The sequence below is a fragment of the Camelina sativa genome, chromosome 4 (genome assembly GCF_000633955.1).
Source record: "Camelina sativa cultivar DH55 chromosome 4, Cs, whole genome shotgun sequence".
In the NCBI taxonomy this organism is placed as follows: Eukaryota; Viridiplantae; Streptophyta; class Magnoliopsida; order Brassicales; family Brassicaceae; genus Camelina; species Camelina sativa.
This window is the reverse complement of record NC_025688.1, coordinates 5000327-5024611: the sequence shown is the minus strand read 5'-3', so window position 1 is coordinate 5024611 and position 24285 is coordinate 5000327. Positions and strand designations below refer to the sequence as shown.

Sequence of the window (24285 nt, the reverse complement as noted above, 5' to 3'; positions counted from 1 at the left end):
TAAATAAGTTTGATCCACGGTCTCTCAAGTGTATTTTTCTGGGTTACACAGAGAAATACAAGGGATATCGTTGCTATCATCCTCCTACAGGTCGTGTATATTTGATTCGACATGTTATATTTGATGAAGCCTCATTCCCATTTGCGGATACATACTCTTCTCTGTATACAACATGGATCAAAGGTTCTTGCAGCGGTTCTCAACTCTCTCCAGTCACTCCAGTTACTTCAGTCACTGAACAAGATTCAAGTGAACCTTTATATTCTGCAGACTCTGCTCCCACTCTCTCAACTCCAGCTCAAGATGATTCTGCAATTCCAGCTCAAGCTGATTCTGCTCCCACTCTCTCAACATCTAATGACTGTTCACCCGATTGCTCAGCTGATAGTGATGAGGAATGTACTGAGTGTACGGAAAGCTTAGACCTTGTTCCTATAGGCAACAGTATTCTCTCATCACCACCTCAGCTGACCACATTCGGTGCTATAGATCAACCTAAAACATCAACTGCAGAACTTCAACTGGCGTTGACTCATCCGATGATCACAAGATTAAAATCAGGCATTAGCAAACCAAATCAGCGCTATGCCCTTCTCTCTCACAAAATATCTCATCCAATGCCTAAAACAGTCACCGAGGCTCTCAAGGACGAATGGGCATTGACTATCTTGAAACATATAGTCCAGTTGTTCGCACTCCTACAGTTCGAGCTGTTCTCCACATTGATACTCTTCTCAATTGGGAACTCAAACAAATGGATGTCCACAATGCTTTTCTCCATGGGGACCTTACAGAAACTGTTTACATAAAACAACCTGCAGGCTTTGTGGATGAAGAACATCCTGATCATGTATGGCTACTGCACAAATCACTCTATGGACTTAAACAAGCTCCAAGAGCGTGGTTTGATAAGTTTAGCAATTTTTTGCTTGAATTTGGTTTCTTTTGCAGCATTCCTGATCCTTCTCTCTTCATTTGTGCTAAAAATGGGGATGTTATCTTCTTGTTGCTTTATGTTGATGACATGGTGATCACAGGAAATTCCTCCAGCCTCCTCAACAGCCTTCTTAAAGAGCTCAACAAACGTTTTTGAATGAAGGATCTCGGTCAACTGCATTATTTTCTCGGGATTCAGGCTCATTTTCACTCGGGTAGCCTGTTTCTTTCTCAACAGAAATATGCGGAAGACCTTCTTATTGCTGCAGCTATGTCAAATTGTTCTTCTGTTGCTACACCGCTACCACAACAACTCAACAAAACTCCACATCAAGATCGCCTCTTTGAGAATCCTAAATACTTTCGCAGTCTTGCTGGCAAACTGCAATATCTGACTCTTACAAGATCAGATATTCAGTTTTCTGTCAATTATGTGTGTCAAAAGATGCATGCCCCTACTGTCTCTGATTTTCAACATCTCAAACATATACTTCGCTACATAAAGGGTACTACTACAATGGGAATTTCTTTCAGCAACACCACCAATTGCAAGATGAGAGTGTTTAGTGATAGTGACTATATCGGCTGCAACAAAACAAGTCGTTCCACTGGTGGTTTTTGTACATTCCTTGGTGATAACATCATCTCCTGGTCTTCTCGCAAACAACCTACGGTCTCCAAAAGCTCTACAGAAGCCGAGTATCGAGCTATGTCCGAAGCTACCTCCGAGATCACCTGGCTTGTGAATCTTCTTCGCAGTCTTGGTTTCCCTCAGTTTGAAACACCTGAGTTGTTCTGCGACAATCTCTCCACTGTGTACCTCACTGCAAATCCAAGTTTTCATGCTCGCACAAAGCACTTCGCTAACCATTATCATTATGTTCGTGAGCAAGTGGCTTTTGGTAATCTCATTGTCAATCACATCTCTGCAGATTACCAGATTGCTGATGTCTTCACCAAGTCACTTTCGCAGGGTCTTTTTGAGGAATTGCGATTCAAACTTGGAGTCGTTGTTTGCGGGGGCTTATAAACAATACAGCCTCCAATAACATTGTTTGTGATAAAGGCCCAACAGAACTCAGGTCCAGCTCAAGCCCATCAGCTTATGTACCCAACTCACGCCAACGTTTACCTGCAAAAGAAGACAAAAACAGAACAGAACAAGTCAGAGGTTTGGTAAATGTTGCAGAAGACAAAAACAGAGGAAACAGAGAATCAACAGAAGCTGCAGGAGGTCCGACAGTGACATTACAAAATAGGTTTGAGCTTCTAGGATCATGTGATATTGAAGACAACTCACACCAGCTGGACAAGTGTAGAAGGATCTAGACTTTAGGGTTTTAACATTGTATCCCTATATAAACACTATGTCTTTGTAAGAGAAACTTAAGGTTGAAGAAATAAGAAAACAAAGTTATTTCTATTTCTCTCTATCTTCTTCATGGTATCAGAGCCATGGATAGAAACATGGACCTCTACTCTACTCCTTCACTACACATCTCAAATTGTGTTACTCTAAAGCTCACTGAGCAAAACTATATTATCTGGAAATCTCAGTTCGAATCTTTTCTCCAAACTCAAGATCTACTTGGCTTTGTTAATGGCGCCCTCAAATCACCGGAGAAGACTATACCTATTCGCAACAAAGAAGGGAAGGTTGAAGATGTTCTCAATCTGGACTTTGAGAGTTGGTCCAGGTCTGACCAAGTCGTTAAGGCATGGCTGCTTGGCTCAATGACTGAGAATGTTCTTCGTCTAGTCGTTGGCGTTGCAACTGCTCAAGAGATCTGGGATACTTTAATTTCTCACTTCAATCGCACCTCTTCTTCCAGACTGTTCGAACTGCAACGTCGCCTGCAAAACTCTGAAAAGTTGGACAAGAATATGTCTGACTATCTTCGGAGCATTAAAGACATTTGCGATCAGTTAGCTTCCATTGGTGATCCTGTTAGTGAGAAGATGAAGATTTTTGCTGCTTTAAGAGGCCTAAGTCGTGACTATGAGCCAATAATCACTGTCATCGAAGACTCAATGGATCGAAGACCTCAACCAACTTATGAAAATGTGATCTCCCGACTAACTGGTTATGAGGATCGACTACAAGGCTACTCCAACTCGTCTGATGTCACTCCACACCTTGCCTTTCACACCATGTGGTCGTCCAACTTCTCAGGCAGAGGACGTGGTAGCAGAGGAAGAGGACGTGGAAACGGTTTCTCAACCAGAGGACGTGGCTTCCAGCAACAGTTCTCAGGATCTCCTCAGTTTTCAGTCTCTTCTCAGTTTCCAAGCTCTTCTCACGGTTCCACTAAACCTGAGTTACCAGTCTGTCAGATCTGCAGCAAACGAGGACATAATGCTCTAGATTATTGGTACCGCTTTGATGAAGAGTATCAGAAACCGAAGGTTGCAGCTGCAGCTTTCTCTGCTCTTCATATCACCGATATAACTGACGATGGTGCTTGGTATCCTGATTCCGGTGCAACAGCTCATATTACCAACACCACTCAACGTTTGCAGAAAGCTCAGCCTTACACCGGAACAGATACAGTCATGGCAGGTGATGGTAATTTTCTCCCTATAACTCACATCGGTTCAGCAAATCTACCTTCTACTTCAGGTAATCTCCCATTAAAAGATGTGTTGGTTTGTCCTGCAATAGTGAAATCTTTGCTTTCAGTTTCAAAATTGACTAAGGACTATCCTTGTGCAATCACGTTTGATTCTGATGATGTTCTTATTAAGGACAAGCAAACAAGGCATGTTCTGACAAAGGGAAAGGAAAATGATGGTCTTTACAAATTGGAGGATGGAAAGTTTAAGACGTTCTACTCTACCAGACAAATCAAAACCTCTGATGAAGTCTGGCATCGAAGATTGGGACATCTTAACACTCAAGTTATCCAACTTCTTTATGCGACTAAGGCGATTCAAATCAATAAAAGTACCACCAACATGTGTGAATCGTGTCGGTTAGGTAAGAGTTCAAAATTGCCGTTTGTTTCTTCTAATTTTCATGAATCTAGACCCTTAGAGAGAGTTCATTGTGATCTCTGGGGTCCTTCTCCTGTCTCTTCCATTTAGGGATTCAGGTTCTATGTAGTCTTTATTGACAACTTTTCAAGATATTGTTGGTTTTATCGTCTTAAGAGAAAGTCAGATTTCTGCTCTATATTCATCAAGTATCAGCTTCTTGTTGAAAATCTTCTTCAAAACAAAATTGGCATATTTCAGTCTGATGGTGGAGGTGAATTCATAAGTCAAAGGTTCTTGAATCACTTGCAAGATTCTGGTATACAACACTATATCTCCTGTCCACACACACCACAACAAAATGGGTTGGCAGAAAGTAAACATAGGCAACTTACAGAAATGGGTCTTACTCTTATGTTTCAAAGTAAGACACCTCAAAGTTATTGGGTGGAGGCACTTTTCACTGCAATCTCTTACCAACAACCTCACTTGATAGTGATCATAGTCCATATGAAGTTTTGCACAGCAAGGCCCCAGATTACTCAGCTCTACGCACCTTCGGATGTGCCTGCTACCCAACGCTTGGGCCATATGCATTAAACAAGTTTGATCCACGGTCTCTCAAGTGTATTTTTCTGGGTTACACAGAGAAATACAAGGGATATCGTTGCTATCATCCTCCTACAAGTCGTGTATATTTGAGTCGACATGTTATATTTGATGAAGCCTCATTCCCATATGCGGATACATACTCTTCTCTACAACATTTTGTTCCCACACCTCTGTATACAGCATGGATCAAAGGTTCTTGCAGCGGTTCTCAACTCTCTCCAGTCACTCCAGTTACTTCAGTCACTGAACAAGATTCAAGTGAACCTTTATATTCTGCAGACTCTGCTCCCACTCTCTCAACTCCAGCTCAAGATGATTCTGCAATTCCAGCTCAAGATGATTCTGCTCCCACTCTCTCAATGTCTAATGACTGTTCACCCGATTGCTCAGCTGATAGTGATAAGGAATGTACTGAGTGTACGGCAAGCTTAGAACTTGTTCCTATAGGCAACAGCGTTCTCTCATCACCACCTCAGCTGACCACATTCGGTGCTAGAGATCAACCTGAAACATCAACTGCAGAACTTCAACTGGCGTCGACTCATCCGATGATCACAAGATTAAAATCAGGCATTAGCAAACCAAATCAACGCTATGCCCTTCTCTCTCACAAAGTATCTCATCCAATGCCTAAAACAGTCACCGAGGCTCTCAAGGACGAACGTTGGACTGCTGCTATGGGGGAAGAAATGGGAAATTGTAAAGAAACAGGAACTTTTTCTCTTGTTCCTCCTCCATCTTATATGAATGTGCTTGGCTCAAAATGGGTTTTCCGAGTGAAACTTCATGCTGATGGTTCATTAGACAAATACAAAGCCAGATTTGTTGCTCAAGGTTTTAATCAAGAAGAAGGCATTGACTATCTTGAAATATATAGTCCAGTTGTTCGCACTCCTACAGTTCGAGCTGTTCTCCACATTGCTACTCTTCTCAATTGGGAACTCAAACAAATGGATGTCCACAATGCTTTTCTCCATGGGGACCTTACAGAAACTGTTTACATGAAACAACCTGCAAACAACCTGCAAGCTTTGTGGATGAAGAACATCCTGATCATGTATGGCTACTGCACAAATCACTCTATGGACTTAAACAAGCTCCAAGAGCATGGTTTGATAAGTTCAGCAATTTTTTGCTTGAATTTGGTTTCTTTTGCAGCATTCCTGATCCTTCTCTCTTCATTTGTGCTAAAAATGGGGATGTTATCTTCCTGTTGCTTTATGTTGATGACATGGTGATCACAGGAAATTCCTCTAGCCTCCTCAACAGCCTTCTTGAAGAGCTCAACAAACGTTTTCGAATGAAGGATCTCGGTCAACTGCATTATTTTCTCGGGATTCAGGCTCATTTTCACTCGGGTGGCCTGTTTCTTTCTCAACAGAAATATGCGGAAGACCTTCTTATTGCTGCAGCTATGTCAAATTGTTCTTCTGTTGCTACACCGCTACCACAACAACTCAACAAAGCTCCACATCAAGATCGACTCTTTGAGAATCCTAAATACTTCCGCAGTCTTGCTGGCAAACTGCAATATCTGACTCTTACAAGACCAGATATTCAGTTTTCTGTCAATTATGTGTGTCAAAAGATGCATGCTCCTACTGTCTCTGATTTTCAACATCTCAAACGTATGCTTCGCTACATAAAGGGTACTACTACAATGGTAATTTATTTCAGCAACACCACAAACTGCAAGATGAGAGTGTTTAGTGATAGTGACTATAGCGGCTGCAACAAAACAAGTTGTTCCACTGGTGGTTTTTGTACATTCCTTGGTGATAACATCATCTCCTGGTCTTCTAGCAAACAACCTATGGTCTCCAAAAGCTCTACAGAAGCCGAGTACTGAGCTATGTCCGAAGCTACCTCCGAGATCACCTGGCTTGTGAATCTTCTTCGCAGTCTTGGTGTCCCTCAGTTTGAAACACCTGAGTTGTTCTGCGACAATCTCTCCGCTGTGTACCTCACTGCAAATCCAAGTTTTCATGCTCGCACAAAGCACTTCGCTAACCATTATCATTATGTTCGTGAGCAAGTGCCTTTTGGCAATCTCATTGTCAATCACATCTCTGCAGATTACCAGATTGCTGATGTCTTCACCAAGTCACTTCCGTAGGGTCTTTTTGAGGAATTGCGATTCAAACTTGGAGTCGTTGTGCCACCTACTCCAAGTTTGCGGGGGAGTATAAACAATACAGCCTCCAATAACATTGTTTGTGATAAAGGCCCAACAGAACTCAGGTCCAGCTCAAGCCCATCAGCTTCTGCAAAAGAAGACAAAGACAAAGACAGAACAGAACAAGTCAGAGGTTTTGTAAATGTTGCAAAAGACAAAAAAAAACAGAGGAAACAGAGAATCAACAGAAGCTGCAGGAGGTCCGACAGTGACATTACAAAATAGATTTGAGCTTCTAGGATCATGTGATATTGAAGACAACTCACACCAGCTGGACAAATGTAGAAGGATCTAGACTTTAGGGTTTTAACATTGTATCCCTATATAAACACTATGTCTTTGTAAGAGAAACTTAAGGTTGAAGAAATAAGAAAACAAAGTTATTTCTATTTCTCTCTATCTTCTTCATCTCTCACTTCTCTTTCTCTCTTGTATTCTTCTCGCCGCCTTCAAACACAAGAAGCAGCGGCAACATGATCAACAGAAACCACCGTCACTTCCTGGTTTTCCGGTCATCGGAAACTTACATCAGCTCGGAGAATTACCACATCAATCTCTATGGAAACTCTCCAAAAGTACGGTCCTGTGATGCTTTTGAAGTTTGGAAGTATCCCAACGGTGGTAGTTTCTTCCTCTGAAACTGCAAAGCAAGTTCTGAAAACCCAGGACCTCCATTGTTGTAGCCGTCCAACCTTAGCAGGTACCGTGACTATCACTCAAAACATTTTAGGTTTTGTTTGTGTGTTCATAGGTTTAAACAAAAGCCAATGATTATTTAGGACCTAGAGCGCTCTCTTACAATTATCTGGACATTGCTTTCTCTCCTCTTGGTGATTACTGGAAAGAACTAAGGAGGATGTGTGCGCAAGAACTCTTCAGTGTTAAACGAGTCCACTCTTTTCAACCCATCAAGGAAGAAGAAGTCAAGAAACTGATCGATTTAGTCTCTGAATCGGCTTCTAAGGGAACACCGGTTAACTTGAGCGAGAAGTTTACTGCTTTAACGGTAAGCGTGATATGCAAGTCAGCCTTTGGAGTGAGTTTCCAAGGAACTGTGCTCGATAGTGACAAATTCAAGAAGTTAATCCTCGATACATTTTTGTTTCTGGGGAGCTTCTCTGCCTCAGATTTTTTTCCAAATGGTGGCTGGATCATCGACTGGTTCACAGGGTTACAAGGGCAGAGAGAGAGAAGCGTGAGTATTCTTGATGCATTCTATGAACAAATGTTTGATCTACATAAATATGTAAACAAAGAAGGAGTTGAAGATTTCATTGACTTGCTCTTGAGGTTGAAAAAAGAGGAAACTGTTATTGGATATGGCAAGCTCACAAGGAACCATATGAAAGCAATCTTAATGGTAACTAATTAGCTATATATACGATTGATTTATAATCCAACTTAAACTGTAACCAATGAAGGTTCTAAGATTTTTTTTTTTTTTGGTGTGATCGTGTCACAGAATGTTCTTATTGGGGGCATAGGCACATCTGCAATAACAATGACATGGGCAATGACAGAACTTATGAGAAACCCACGAGTAATGAAGAAGGTGCAATCTGAAATCAGAAGTCAAATTGGTAACAAGTCAGTGATCAGCTTGAATGACATAAATCAGCTCCATTACCTTAAAATGGTGATCAATGAAACATGGAGGCTACATCCTCCATCGCCTCTTATGGTTCGAAGAGAAGTAATGTCTGAATTTGAGATCAATGGCTACACGATTCCTGTCAAGACACGGCTTTATGTGAATATATGGGCTATCGGCCGTGATCCGGATATCTGGAAAGACCCAGAGGAGTTTCTTCCAGAAAGGTTTATTAATAGTGGGATTGACTCAAAAGGTCAGAACTTTGAATTGTTACCGTTTGGAAGTGGTAGGAGAATGTGTCCTCCCATGTACATGGGGACAACAATGGTGGAGTTTGGCCTAGCTAATATGTTGTATCAGTTTGACTGGACATTACCAAAAGGCATGGTGATCGAAGATATAGACATGGAAGAATCTCCTGGACTCAATACAAGCAAGAAAAATGAGCTTGTATTGGTGCTTGTGAGATAGTTAGATCATTGATCACTAAAATTGTGTTTTTTCTTTTCTTGAGATTACAAAATATAATACAGCATAGATTGCACTAAATAAAACTAAACCTTATGTTCCTTTGTTTCTTATCATGATAAGATTTATTGGTCTAGTTGTGGTTCCTAAGAGTTTCTTGTGACAATTTTTTCATAGACAAGAAAACTATATCAATATCTTTGAATATAAAACTAACTAGAAGTAGACTCGCGCATCGCGCGAGATAACTTTATAATAATTTCAACATATTTTAGATTTATTAAAATATTTAAAACTTTATATTTTGTGTTTCTATAAATTATCTAATGTTTGTTATTTGTTTTGTTTTTAAATAAGTATTCAGTCAATTAAAATGAATGACTACTGATTAGTTAAGTGTTAGACTGAATTTTTTTGTTAATATGAATGAATACTTTAAAATATTTAGTTTGTATCCCACAATATATAAAACACTTCATGTTTTGATGCACAATCAAGACGTACAAGTATTTTTTTACGTTGGGAAAAAAAACATTGATTACATATAAAATAAAATGCGGCTGAGCATGGACATTATGTGTTAAGGCCTCTCCAACCCCACTCTATTTTAGAGTCAAAACCCTATTATAGAACAATATTTGCTCCAGATTGCTCTATATATAGAGCAAATCTATTCTCACCTCTATTTTTTTACACTAACTATTGCTCTATTATAGAGTTATTCTATTTTAAAGGAAAAATTTGAGATATACATTGGATATGGTCTTAGTTTGTCCGCTTTTAAAATAATATATAAAACATCAATATCTTCTAAAACCATACACCTCCAAGAAGGACGAGAAATTAGCTTGAATTTCTCGAATAACCTCTTCTTGAGCTGAAACTCATCCTCTTCCTTCATTCTCTGTGTAATTAATTTCAGTAATTAGATAACTAAAGGCGGTATAAATAATTTTGATATTTATATATTACCAGCATGCTTCACACATGCTTTAAAAGTTTTATTATTATAATTTGAATGTTTTAGAAATAAAATATTTTAATTGTAATGAATTATTGTTCTAGAAGTAGAATTCTTTGTGTTTATTGATTAATTGCATTTGGAAAAGAAAGTTCTTTGTTAGATATTTCTATATTTTTATCACGCACTTTATATCTATTCAATATACTAAATGCAAACTGAATTTTAGTTTAGAATTGAGTAAATAAATGTTATTTATTATATATTGATATATTGTTATATCAAATAAAAAATGTTTTTTGTGTTACACGTTTCTATTGAAAATAATAATATATATATATATATATATATATATATATATATGTTGTATTATACTCAAAATGACCTACGAAAAAGAGTAAAAACATACCATCGTATTTCGAGTTACTTTTTTTTAATGTTAACTGTATAACCTAAGAGAACATAAAATAATTATTCACCAGATATTTTATTTTTTTCTTCTATGTTTTTATTTCTAAAATCATGCGATGGATGGAAGACGAGATAACTCAAATCTTCCTATTTCTCATAGACATTGTTTTCTTCTCTCTTTCCCTCCGTCTCTCTCTAGAATGCAATTGAGATTAGTTTAGGGTGATCTTTGGATCTTTCGACTTGATAAACATGTGGTAGAGGTGAGTTTTGTTAAATGTGTATTGATGAAACTTGCACACATGGTCAAATCCCATTGCCATGCTCTGCTTGCGGGTAAGCCCTATCATCATATCATCAACAATCGATCATGGCTAGGAAAAATAATGGAACATATGAGAAGAGAAAATAAGTGCATACATGGTATAACCCAAACAATAATGTTGTGAAAAGAAATTATATGTTAATTATATTTTAAGAAAATAATTAAGACTAAATTGTGTAAGAAAATAAAAACTGAATTTAGAAGAACCACATGGCTTTAGAAACCCATATCATGAGATTATCACCTAGACCTCCAAATCTTCCTCTTCCCTAAACCCTAAACCATCGCAAAACTTTTCTCATCAGAAGTCATAACCTATAAATAAAATAAAGGACCATGGAAATGGTTATCGGAAAGAAAGTTAATAAATACATACAAATACAGTTGTAACATTAAGGAACAAATTTAAAGTAATAGTATTTGAAACAGTTAATATTTGTTTAAACTCATTTTCATGGGTAATACATACAAACACACTTGTATAAAATATAGCACGGGTAATAAGTAGCATAAATATTATGACTAAGATATAAAATTTATTAGGGTTATGAATTATGATCTAAACCTAAAAATTTTATATTACTAATTTATCAAATGGATAAAAAGAAACACAAATTACAATATTGATATACAAAATAGGCATTCGAAACAACATTTACAAGTGAAAATATGTTATGTTCCCAAGGCTTTCTTCATCTAACTCTTTCTAATGAATAACCACCACATTTCACATGTTCACTTCTATATATGCTCCAAAATTTTGACTCAACTTATATATTTTAAAACCTACAAATATCACATAAAGGAGAAAATAAAATATTACAAAATTTAGAAAATTATGTGAGAGATAGAATATGATTTTTTTTGGTCAAACATTATGGGAGTTATGATTACATTTCAAAGAATAAATATACCGTAGGTTTTGTCTGTGTCTTTTTTTTTTTTGTTGGAAACACACAAATTGTATTGCAATTAATACATTAAAGTGTATTCATATGATGAAAGATTTTTTCTTAAATTTTTTCACACATCATGGGAGTTACATTTTGAAGAATTAATATACAATAAATTGTGTGAATGATTACTATTGAAGAAAAATAAATATCATATTGTTTTATATTATGAAATTATTTTAGAATAAATTGATTTGATCTTTTGGCACAAAAACTGTGAAACAAATATTATAATTTTTTTGTCAACAAATAATTATTATAATATTATAATATTTTTATAGCTTGAAATTAGTAAAGAATTTAATAACCATCAAATTATATTTTCCAAAATTATGATATTAATATTTAAATATTTAATTATTGGAAATTTATTTTGTCCAAAATTATATTATTAATATTTATTTTTTTCCTCTTTGCAAAATTATAATGTTATGGTAATTATAGAAAATACTGATAAATAATACCTATGCGAAATTATAATGTTATGATAATTATAAAAAATATTGATAAATGATATCTATATATAATTACTAAAAGGATATTGCATAAATGTCAATATATTTTTTAGTACAGAAATATCATTTAAATTTAGTGAATATAAAAAATAAGGTATGTAATATTGAAAAAAAATAAATTAAAAGAGTTTAATAATTGAGAAGTGAGGACATATGTCAAAAATATATGCTGCCAAATGTTGTTGTGTTATGCAAAGTTAGGAGAAAACCTTCTCATATTATATAATATAAGAGTGTTAAAAAATATATTAAATTTTAATAAAACTATTATGATATATGTAGCCAGCAAGAAAAAAAAAACAAAAGATAGGGTCCCTAACTTAACACCATTAGAAAAAAAGACTTTAAAATGACAAATTTTTCAGACAAAGGAAAAACAAAAAACAAAATAGTTTTTTCTAAATGTAAAATTAAGAATCTTAAATAATATTTGAAGAAAATAATTTGAAGACAGCAAGGAGGTTATACATTTATAACGGTTTCCCTACAACAATCAATCCGAAATGGCTAACATTTGGCTTCTCTCACTTGTCTTCCTCATCTGTTTTCTTCTCGCCGTTTACAACCACAAGAAGCATCGAAAATATCGGCAGTTACCGTCTCCGCCAGGCTTACCGGTCATTGGAAACTTACACCAGATTGGAGAATTACCGCATCAGTCTCTATGGAAACTCTCAAAGAAGTATGGTCCTGTGATGCATTTGAAACTTGGAAGAGTACCAACAGTCGTAGTTTCTTCCGCTGAAACAGCAAGACAAGTTCTGAAAGTTCATGACCTAAACTGTTGTACCCGTCCAGGCTTGATAGGTACCACTTTTTGTTTCTCTGTTCCATAAGAGTTCAACAAACATCATGAATCTTGAATCTTGGATCTTGATCATTCTTTAGGGCAAAGAGAGCTCTCTTACAACTATTTGAACATTGCTTTCTCTCCTTTTGATGATTACTGGAAAGAAGTAAGGAAACTTTGTGTTTGAAAGTTAGCCATTAACAAAATTTTGACATGTGCCAAGTTATTAATCTCAGATTTTGACATGTGTAAAAGTTAATATTTAATAGGAGTAATTTGATTACAACAAAAATAAATATTTTCTTTTAAAAAGTATTAATATTTTTGAAAGTTAGCCAATAACAAGATTTTTACTTGTGTCAAGTTATTAATCTCAGATTTTGACATGTGTAAAAGTTAAAATTTCATAGGAAGAATTTGATTACAACAAAAATAAATATTTTCTTTAAAAAAATATTAATATTGTAAAAATATAATTATCAAAAATTACAGAATTTATAAAAAAAAAATACACAATTTTTTAAAATAATTATCAGGAGATTATATATATATATATATATATATTTCATAAAATTAGAAATTATAATATTATTTACTTATTTTTAATTTTAAGTTATTAATTCTACAAAAAAAATATAGAAAAAGGGATTAAGGAAAATACACAGTTAATTATTAATTCTAAATTTTGTAAATACTCACTTCTATATAAACATAGATCGTCTCATATTTAATTAATTTATTCAAAAACAATGTTTTTAACCTTTTTAATTGGGAATTTTTTTTAATGGGAAAGTAAATTTTTCTTATTTTTTTAAACCAAAATTTTCTCCTACATTCTCCTTTTTCAGTTGGGAATGTAGGTAAGATTAATGTATTGACCAAAAAAAAAGATTAATATATGCATCTTCTTTTCCTAATACTGTTTTAAAATTTATTGTAGTATTTTTAGATTGTTTTATTTAATGTATATTTTCATCTTTCAATTATTTGGGATTTATATATTACCGTGCTTATAATTTTCTATTGTTTTTTTAATTATGCCAAATTAATTTTCTTTTAATTTCTCAACCTTGATTGGTTGGTCATAAACCTTTCTTTTTTTTGCAAACATAATTGTTACCATTATTCATTCAATCCCAAAGGGAGATAACGAGTAGAAGCTCATCAACCTAATGGATGTATAAAATAGGCTAATCAAATACAAGCTTACAACAAACATAGATAGATAGATTCGAAAAACATAAATCGTTGGTATCAAAGACTGTGACACCCTGTGATATATCATAGTTTTTAGGTGTTTTTAGCCATGATGTAAGTCTTATTTATAGAGTCTTTTTGGTATTTTTAGAGTCTTTTGAGTCTTTATAGGATTTAGCATGGATGAGAGCTTAATGGAGCTAAATAGGAATATTTGAAGCTTAATCAAGCATTGAGGCTGAAGTTACGAAGTTGGGAGACCAGTTCAAGCGAAGGCATCGGTCGATGCTTCATATGTGTCGATCGATGCTGGGCCAAAGAAGAAATCAGAAGTTTTCCCACAAGTTTTGAAGATTTACAGAACCGCCCCAAAGTTTCCTTATTTGCATCATTTGTCCATGGACGTGTTTAAGGAATATATATAGGATTTTTATGGTCATTGTATAGACCTAAGCTTTATTTTTCATGCAACCTTTTTAGAGAGAAATCCCTGAGAGATTTTTAGAGAGCTTTTGGAGAGAAGAATCAAGACTCCTTCCAAAGAAGATTCAGAACTCCTTTTCTTCTTCCTCTAATCTCTTAATGCTATCTATTTTATTCATGATTTGTGTTCTTGCAATTATGTCTGAGTAGATCTGCTTGTTAGGTTCAGAGTTTTTCATAGGGTTTTTATGATTTATTAGATCTGTTATTTTTAGGATTCTTTTATCTTTCTAGATCTTCATCTTAGGTTGTTCTTCATATTAATTCTTGATTGATCACCTAGAATTAATACCTAGGAAAATAAATTGATATGAGAATATAATTGATTTTCCTGATAAAATCTTTTGATGAGCAAAATTACTTTATGCAAAGAGATTTGATTTAGTGATTTTGTGAACAATCTAAACTTGTTTTTAAAGCTGATTCATTACCTAGAATTTTGCAAAGATATTTGGATTTTCTGGTTTTAAATTTAGATAATATTTACAGTGAGAACTGATTTATTTTACAAAAGAGTTTAGAGTTCTAGATCTGATCTTAATTGCTTGAATCCTAATTTATTGATTGATTTAATATTTCATAAATTCCTGAGAAATTCCCTAGGCCTAGCGTTTTTAATTCTTGAATTTACAACACTTTTGAATTCTGTTTTTGCATTGCTTTTAAATTAATATTTCTGTTTAGCATAATTAAAAGATTATTAAATCTATTGTGTGATCTAGAGTCCTTGTGGATATGATCCCTAAGTACTACAATTGATCTCTTAATTGGAGAGAGTAGCTCAGGGTTAAATATGAGCATATCACCCAGGTTTGTGGAAAGGACAAGTTATTAAAGCCTTCCAGACGTAACAAACCGGCCATCAAATATGGGTCGATCCACGGACCGAGAATAGATGTAGGGCCCACTTAGGAAGGAGAGCCCATGGACTGAGAGTGGACATGGGCTCACTAAGCAAGGTGGCGGTTGAGGCGTTATAGAGACAGATGCTACATCATGATATGTCTAAGACACTTCCACGAATACATTGGAAAATTTAAGATTAGTTACTATCAAATGATTTTGTGACGTTGGAAAAATGTTTTTACTTTCATTGGTTGTCGGAGCAAGCCATTTTGAGATAGCAAAAAGATGTGACCATTTTCTTTCCACACAGGAGGAGGGCAGATCCGAGGTTCTCTCTATGGTGGAGAAGGTTGGACACAAGCTTATCTCCCATAGGAAGGAAGGTGGAGGAGATTGGACGAAAGGTTATCTCCCCAAAGGAGGAAGGCAGAGCCAAGGTTCTCTCCATGGTGGAGGAGGTTGGACGCAAGGTTCTCTTAATAAGGGATGAGGGCAGAGCCGAGGTATTCTCCATGGTGGTCATACATTATTGTGATGATACATCATTGATTAGTATTTTTATAATATATAAACACATTAAGCCAACTATTTTACTTTCATTTCTGCATAGTTACTATCACGAATACATTGGGAAATTTAACATTAGTTATTATCAAAAGATTTTGTGACGTTAGAAAAAAGGTTTTTATTTTCATTAGTTGTCGGAGCAAGCCATTTTGAAATAGCAAAAAGACGTGAACATGTTCTCTCCACATAGGAGGAGGCAGAGCCGAGGTTCTTTCTATGGGTGAGAAGGTTGGACACAAGGTTATCTCAATAAGGGATGAGGGCGAAGCCGAGGTTTTCTCCATGGTGGTCATACATTATTGTGATGATACATCATTGATTAGTATATTATGTCATATATTTTATATTCAAAATGTTTTTTGAGCCAACAATTTTAGTGATTAAAAAACTATGCAGAAGTGAAAGTAAATAGTTGGCTTAAGAATATATTTGTAACATAGAGTATATTTAGGTATAAAAATACATATAGACATTTTCTAAGGGGTGATAAAGAATATATTTGTAACATAGAGTATATTTAAGTATAAAAATACACTTTTAATAGTAACATACATAAAGATTTGTAAATGGATATAAATCAATGTATTATAAAAAAATAAAATTTATAAATAAAATACAATAAATTTTCATAATATTTTTTATTAAATTTAATTTAATTTATAAAGCATTAAACCTGCCTACGGGTCCTAATCTAGTTAAAATATGTTTTAAGGATTTATTTTGATGAGTCAATAACTAAAAAGATATTTTATTTTCCACAATTATTTCAACTGACTCCAGAACGAAAATAAATTTTTATAATATTGTTAATTGTTTGTATATTATCAAAATGAAATCTATATTTTTAACCATATAACAGAGGTTTAAAAAAAAAATTTGTCCAGGGGCCCTTAAAAACCTTGAGCCGACACTGGGCTTAGAGGCAGTGCGGTGCTTTGGAACCATGTCTCCTGATTTTTTTTTTATTTATTTTTTTATTTTTTAAGGTTTAAGGCCCTAAATTTAGATATTTTGTAATTTAGGATCTTAAAATTTGAAGTTTTGCAATTAAAACTCTAATTTTCTAGAAAAAAATATAAATTGGACACAAGATCCAAAAAAAGTGAGCCGGTCATGGTGTCAATATTAATAATTTTTTTTTTTTGAATTTACTGTTAAATTATATTCAAAAGAAAAATAGCTTTGTTACATCAAGTGCATCATAGAGCAGAAATGTTTTTAAACAGTCATAGAAGAGGAACACTGAAGATCTTGTGCCAAACCATAGTTGTAACCCATCGTCGGATCTTCGATCTCCCATAAGGCTAATGGCTAGCAGTTGGTCTTGCATGTGTCGATCAATCATGTGAATGAGATGAGAAGCAGGGTATGGAGGCTCACCATGCGCCCGGCCATTACACTCTTGCCAGAGGCAGTAGACTGTTGTTTGCAGAACTGAACGAGCTAGTTATCCCTGAACCCGAGTACCCCAGTTGTCACATGCAAAGGAGAGGATTGAGTGCCAAACAGTAGAATACTTAGCCTTGTAAATTGTTCGAGCAGACGCCTTCCAGACCTCTGAACTAAATCTGCAGGCAAACAATAAATGATCTCTCGTTTCAGTGGTACAATTGCAGAGAAGCCAAGTCCCCTGCGCACCCCTGCTCCACTGGATCATATTAATAAATTCAACAATGTAACGCTCACTGAATTATGTTTGGGTCAATGCAGGACGATATTATTAATTTTTGTGATGTCGTATTAAGTTGTAAACTTGGTGTATTTATTAATTATTACATTCAATGTGAGCAATAAGAGAAAGTATCCTTCTTGTGCAAGCCTAGGTGTGACATAAAAAGCGTTGAGGTTCTTGTTGATTCTTGAAAGTTACATAACGTTCAAAATATATCCAAAATTATGGATCATTTCTAGGTAGGAGAGTCAAAATGGATCTAAAATTATGGATCAACTCAAACCAAACCAATCCAAAAATTTATTGGATGGATAGTTTGGGTTTTAATGGATTAATGGATCAAACTGGTTTATGGATTTAATGGATTGGGATAAAATGGTTGATGAATTAACTTAAACCAAACCAAACATAGTTGAATTGATTTTGAATACCAAATTAAATCCATTTTTATTTTAATTAAATATGTAAACCAAATTGAACAAAACCAAGCTATCTTCCTTTTTCTTCGATCGATTCAAACTTCTTATTTTTCTTCTTCTTCTTCTTATTCTTCGACAGACTCATGCTTCTCCATTATCCTTTCTTCTTTGATCTTCGACGGTATGAATGACTCAAATTTCTGGGGTTTCCTAAATTTTTGCTTATGTTTGATTTTGTGTTTTTTAGGGTTCTTCTGTTCTCTTGTTGGAACATTTGAATTTGATTGATTGGGTTTTGGATTTTGTGTCCTTATGGTTCTTCTAATCTCTTCTAATCACATATTTTTGGAACAAAATCGAGCTTCTTTGCTCTTACCATTCGAGAAATTTCACAGATTTTGGGTTTTTTTTTTATTAGCTTATGTATTAGGCATTTCACTCAGGAATTGTCATGTTTGAAGTGTGCATACACCCTTTAGTCAATCTAAGTCATGACATGGTGTTTTCCGGAAGATGATTATTGGTCTAAGGCATACATTGGAGCGTTAATAAAGGGTCTTGATTGTGTTGTTGAGCGATTGTTAGTGAGTGATTGTCTTAACTGTTTTGTGGTTTGCAGAACAAGTGATGAATGAATGGAATGATGAAGAAGAAGCTCCTAGTGGTGTTGTTGGACAATCATCATCATCAAATACATCACAATCTAGAATACAGTAAATTCTTCTCATCATGCAAAGAGAAATAAGAGATCATCAGTGTGGAATTACTTTGTAATAGAAAAATCTGATAATGATGAAGAAAGGGCCTATTGTAACAAATGTCCAAAGAGTTATTTCTGGAAGCCTACTAGTGGAACATCTAATTTATAACGACATTATGATATATGCTCACTAGATGTAGATGTAGAAAAAAGAGAGTGAAGTTTGATGATAAAATTGCTAAGGAGAAGTTTAATAGGGTGATTATATTTTATGATTTTATAAAATTATAACGACATTATGATATATTTTATGATTTTATAAAATTACACAAAGTCTAAATTTATGATTATGATATAAAATGAATCAACTTTTTTAACCCATTAATCCATTAAGCTAAATGACTTGTGGGTTGATCCAAACCATTTGCTTACTGAGTTGAGTTGACTTATTATCCATTAAATACTAAATTTCTATGGTTATGGGTTAGTTTGGGTTAATTTATCCAACTTGACACCCTCGTTTCTAGGTAATGATATCAAGTTACTAGAAGTTAGTATGAAGTTAGTATGATCGAAACAGTTAGTACTTTTTTTTGTGGTAAAAATAATAGTCAATACTTGATCAGTTTGACTGGTTACAAGCAAGCTGGAAGCTTCATAACTCATTGAAGAAAATATGTTCTTGGTGGGTCATCTAGTCAGGTAAAGCTGTTGAGATCTTCTGGTTAATCAACAAGTTGAGTGGATGTGGTTTGAAGGAGAAATATATATCTAAGCTGACATAATATTGAACACAATGACATGTTGCTATTGTCATACTCACAAAGCTGTTAAGAATATGAAAGACTTAGTGAAGAATATACTCTACTTAATTTTGGGAAGTAAAGCTCAATTTTTAGATTATATATTGATTCTCGTTTAGTATTGTTAATTCACGTTTGCATCGAGGACGCTTTTGTGATGAAATAAAATTGAAAGAATTACTCAGATGTTATCCAAAAGTTAGTTTATTTTTGATATGAATACATTTTCTAAAAATTGTTCAGATATTTAGTGTCCAGAGTGTAACTACAATTTACCCCTTGGATTTATTTTTCGATTTTGATTAAAAAATAATAAAAACTACACATCTGCAAATTAAAATACACATCATCTTCTATAATCCACGTCACAACCCGAAAAAAAACTTAATGGCTGAGTTATAGTATTTACGGAAAAACGAAAGGTCTCGTCGATTCATATGACGGCTGAGTTATAATGTTTTGTGAGCAAACAGTTGATTTATATTACTTGACGGCTGAGTTATAATATTTACGGAAAAACGAAAGGTCTCGTCGATTAATATGACGGCTGAGTTATAATGCTTGACGCCTGAGTTATTGCACAAAATAAAACAAATGTATTAAAGAATACTACATCGGACAATTTTTTGCATTGTGTCCAACTTGTTTAAATCAAGAACATGCGTTTAGCTCATGGCTCAACGCGTTCAATCCGTAGTCATCAAAAACAAGCTTCACAAGCTTGTCGTGTGTTGTTTCTGCATCTATCTGCACAACTCTACACCCTCTATTGTCAGTGTTAAATACATATTTGTGTTTTTTTACCCAATTACCGGAAACAACAATTACAGTAAGTGGATCCATGAAAGAAAATGAAGAAGAATGAGGAAAATTAATAAGAATGAGTGTAATTAAGAAGTGAAGAACAAGGAGAAAAAGAAGGAGAAGAACAAGGTGAAGAACACTTTTTAACCAGTTGAAGAACAAGAGTCGAAGGAACGACGTTTCGTATTTCCGGAGAAGATGATGACATGGAATGCTGACATGGATTATGCGTCCGAAGTGGCAAGTGAGTCACCAAACTAACATGTAAATCAGCCTAATTAAATCAGCCATCAAACAAAATTATAACTTAGCCGCAACATGAATAATATTACAGTAATTAAAAAGCAAAAAAATGGCTGCCAAATTCAGCCGCTTAATATCATAACTCAACTGAAAATTTGTAACTCAGCCGTATCGTTAAATAAGTCAGCCGTAACTGAATGATATTCTATTAATTAATCTTTTGTTACTAAGTCAGCCGTAAAATGGCTGAGTTTTACGATAAATCAGCTCATGGCGGCTTAGTTATAAAACTTAACCATAACTCAGCCATAACCACATCTCATAAGTCAGCTGTTGTTCATAACTCATCCAGATTCAGAATGATAATTCAGCCGTGTCGTAGTGATAACTCAACCACAAATTTTACAACTCAACCAAAAATTTTACAACTCAACCATCGGATTATAGCTCAGATGTAATGGCGGCTGAGTTATGGCATAACTCAACCAGATTTCATTAAGTCAGCCGTAACGCTTGATTGAGTTATGCTCTAAGTCAGCCGTATGCTCTTACTCAAATGTTTTTTCCATAAATCAGCCGCAGCATACCATTACTCAGCCGTCATTACCTCTGTAATGTGTTACGGCTGAATTATTTAATACACGCCAGCGATTTCTGACGTGATGTCTGACGTGGCAATGACATTTTTACAATTACGTTTTTTTCCGTAACATAAAACAAGGACACATTGTATATTTTGAAAATACATGAAATATTCTAGTAATAAAAAAAAGATTTGTTAATTCTGATAATATTACCTAATTTGGAGTACACCCTAAATCTTCCAATAAATTTTTTACTAGTGCATTACGAATAAGTAACACTTGGGTCAAAGTCCATTTAACCAAGTCCAAGTGGTCTGCATGCTGCATGCACACAGTGAATCGCGACAATATTGTGACGACTGACGAGTTTAATTACACTTTTATTTGTCCTTTGAACCGAGGCTACATGCTTGTTTAAAACATAAACTTTAGTAACTTTTGAAGTTTCAGTAACATACCACCGGAAGCTTTTTCAGCTTGTAAAAAACAAAAATTAAAATAAATAAATAAATAATTTTAAAAGCTACAATTTCTCTCTAAATAGATTATGATTAATTTAGTCAACGTAAAATATGTATATAAAAGCACTTCTAAAGTTATTTATTTTCTATAGATATAGTAGTTAACATGCCGAATTTCTATGGATTCAAAGTCATAATTGTGGTATATATATACTTTTATTTTAATAACGAGGCAAAAAATGGTAATAGTTAGTTAACGTGGTGATGACTAAGAAAAGTTAGTATACGTGGCTGAGCTAGGCTCTCTTTTGTCATCATCCGTTTAGTCAAATTTTCACGTCGCCTTAAATTTATCAAGTGAGCAATTCCCAAAGTTGTATATATATACTAAGGCATGAGTTTTCTTCATACATCGGTAAAACAATATAATAGAAAGGATGGCAAACATTTTGATTCTATCACTTCTCTTCCTAATCATCTTTCTTCTTCTCACCGCTTTGAAACGCGCAAAGCGGCGACAACATCAACCAATACCGTCTCCTCCTGGTTTACCTATCATCGGAAACTTGCATCAGCTCGGAGAATTACCACATCAGTCACTATGGAAGCTCTCAAAAGAGTATGGTCCTGTGATGCTTTTGAAGCTTGGAAAAGTCCCAACAATCATACTTTCGTCCTCAGAGACAGCAAAACAAGCTCTAAGAGACCATGACCTCCTTTGTTGTAGCCGTCCTTCCTTAGCAGGTACACTATAAATCAGTTGACATACTAAAGTTTTGAATCGTTACTTCATTCAAATCATACTCCTCAGGGGGAAGAGAGCTTTCTTACAACAATCGGGACATATCTTTCTCTCCTTATAATGACTACTGGAAAGAATTAAGGAAGCTTTGTACTCAAGAGCTCTTCAGTGCTAAGAATATTCACTCAACTCAACCCATCAAGGACGAGGAAGTCAAGAAACTGATCGATTCATTCGCGGAATCAGCTTTTCAAAATAGTCCGGTCAAACTGAACGAGAAGTGTCTTTCTTTGACTGTAAGTATAGTATGTAGGATAGCATTTGGTGTGAGCTTTGAAGGAACTGTGCTTAGCAATGACGGATTCAACAAGCTAATCTGTGAAGCATTCGAGATGATGGGAAGTTTCTCTGCCTCAGATTTTATTCCCTACATCGGTTGGATCATTGACCGGTTCACTGGTTTGCAAGGGAGGACAGAAAAAAGCGCACGAGATCTCGATGCGTTCTATGAACAAGTTATTGATCTGCATAAAGAGGAAAAGGAAGGAGGCAGTGAAGATATTGTGGACTTGCTCTTGAAATTGGAGAAAGAAGAAGCTGTTGTTGGAAATAACAAGTTCACAAGAAACAATATCAAAGCAATCTTGATGGTAATTAGTTATTTAAATATTCAAAACCTAATGGCAAGAAATATGTTCTTTTGACTTGGTAATGTTTTCTTGTAACAGGACATTCTTTTAGCGGGAATCGAAACTTCTGCAGCAACCATGACATGGGTGATGGCAGAACTTGCGAGGAACCCACGAGTGATGAGGAAAGTACAATCTAAAATTCGAAACAAATTTGGCAAGAGAGAAATAATCAGCTTCGAAGACATAGATCAACTCCATTACATGAAAATGGTGATTAAAGAAACATGGAGGCTACATCCTCCAGCACCTCTTCTGCTCCCAAGAGAAGTAATGACTGAATTTGAGATCAATGGCTACAAGATTCAACCCAAGACACAGATTCATGTCAATGTATGGGCAATCGGGCGTGATCCCAATACCTGGAAAGACCCGGAGGAGTTTCTTCCAGAGAGGTTTCTTGATAGCAACATTGATACAAAAGGACAAAGATTTGAGTTGTTACCGTTTGGGGCGGGCAGGAGAATGTGTCCTGCAATGTACATGGGGACAGCAATGGTGGAGTTTGGTCTAGCGAATATGTTGTATCATTTTGAATGGAAGTTACCAGAAGGGATAGCTGTTGAAGATATCGACGTCGAAGAAGCTCCTGGACTCACTGTGAACAAGAAAAATGAGCTTCTACTTGTGCCAGTGAAGTATTTGGATAAGTGATCCCTTGAACGAAGTTCATCATGAGAGTTCGGAATAAAGTGTAGCATCGATCGTACCTAAACAGAACACGCAATCCGAAGATCCTCTGTTTCTTTAGTTAGCCAGTTTTTTTTTTTTTTTTGGTCAAAACTTTAGTTAGCCAGTTAAGTGTTTAAGGAAGTGTCTGAAAAAAAAAGAAGAAAAAAAAAAAAAAAAAAAAAAGAAGAAACTTTTCATCTGTAAGACTGTAACGTAATACGTCAACTGCATAATGAGCTTTAAAATCATCCTAAAATATGAAATTCCGAATCGCTTATTTGGTTTACTATGCTCCTCGCGCAAAGAATTAACTCGTCGAAATCCTCCATCAGAGACCCGTTATCTAAATATCTGATTTCACACTGCCATTGGATGGTAAGACACTTTGTGTTAGGGTTACGAAATTGTCGGATTCTTCCTATATAATAAATGAAAACTACTTTTTTTTCCCTAAAATGTAATGTAGATTATTGAAAAGAAATCAAGAAGTAATTAATCTTTTTATAACCTTCTGCTAATCATTTTTGAAGCAAATATGATTTTCAAAAATATTTTAATTCGAATACAGATAAAGTAATACAGTTTTTTTTTTAATGAATAGAATTTTATATATATATATATATATATATTTTTGTCGTCAAATTTTATATTTATTTAAAGAAATGTTACCGATAACAACTGGTTCATTG

At 34.9% G+C, this 24285-nt stretch overlaps 3 protein-coding genes across 3 annotated transcripts; all 3 read left to right on the top strand.

Moving 5' to 3' along the window:
• On the top strand, positions 7256-8812 carry LOC104783538 (cytochrome P450 71B36-like). Its single transcript, XM_019244050.1, has 3 exons — positions 7256-7397; positions 7456-8057; positions 8160-8812. The coding sequence occupies exons 1-3, from the start codon at positions 7256-7258 to the stop codon at positions 8760-8762; spliced, it is 1347 nt and encodes a 448-aa protein (XP_019099595.1). The 3' UTR covers positions 8763-8812.
• LOC104779839 (cytochrome P450 71B35-like) lies at positions 12391-12957 on the top strand. Its single transcript, XM_019244535.1, has 2 exons — positions 12391-12731; positions 12813-12957. The coding sequence occupies exons 1-2, from the start codon at positions 12428-12430 to the stop codon at positions 12899-12901; spliced, it is 393 nt and encodes a 130-aa protein (XP_019100080.1). The 5' UTR covers positions 12391-12427; the 3' UTR covers positions 12902-12957.
• Positions 21898-23844, top strand: LOC104779838 (cytochrome P450 71B26-like). Its single transcript, XM_010504237.2, has 3 exons — positions 21898-22237; positions 22305-22885; positions 22964-23844. The coding sequence occupies exons 1-3, from the start codon at positions 21931-21933 to the stop codon at positions 23576-23578; spliced, it is 1503 nt and encodes a 500-aa protein (XP_010502539.1). The 5' UTR covers positions 21898-21930; the 3' UTR covers positions 23579-23844.

Coding starts and splice junctions, on each gene's coding strand:
- LOC104783538 (XM_019244050.1), top strand. CDS start 7,256: ATGGAAACTCTCCAAAAGTACGGTCCTGTGATGCTTTTGAAGTTTGGA. Junction 7,398..7,455: donor TAGCCGTCCAACCTTAGCAG/GTACCGTGACTA, acceptor CATAGGTTTAAA/CAAAAGCCAATGATTATTTA. Junction 8,058..8,159: donor ATATGAAAGCAATCTTAATG/GTAACTAATTAG, acceptor ATCGTGTCACAG/AATGTTCTTATTGGGGGCAT.
- LOC104779839 (XM_019244535.1), top strand. CDS start 12,428: ATGGCTAACATTTGGCTTCTCTCACTTGTCTTCCTCATCTGTTTTCTT. Junction 12,732..12,812: donor TACCCGTCCAGGCTTGATAG/GTACCACTTTTT, acceptor ATCATTCTTTAG/GGCAAAGAGAGCTCTCTTAC.
- LOC104779838 (XM_010504237.2), top strand. CDS start 21,931: ATGGCAAACATTTTGATTCTATCACTTCTCTTCCTAATCATCTTTCTT. Junction 22,238..22,304: donor TAGCCGTCCTTCCTTAGCAG/GTACACTATAAA, acceptor CATACTCCTCAG/GGGGAAGAGAGCTTTCTTAC. Junction 22,886..22,963: donor ATATCAAAGCAATCTTGATG/GTAATTAGTTAT, acceptor TTCTTGTAACAG/GACATTCTTTTAGCGGGAAT.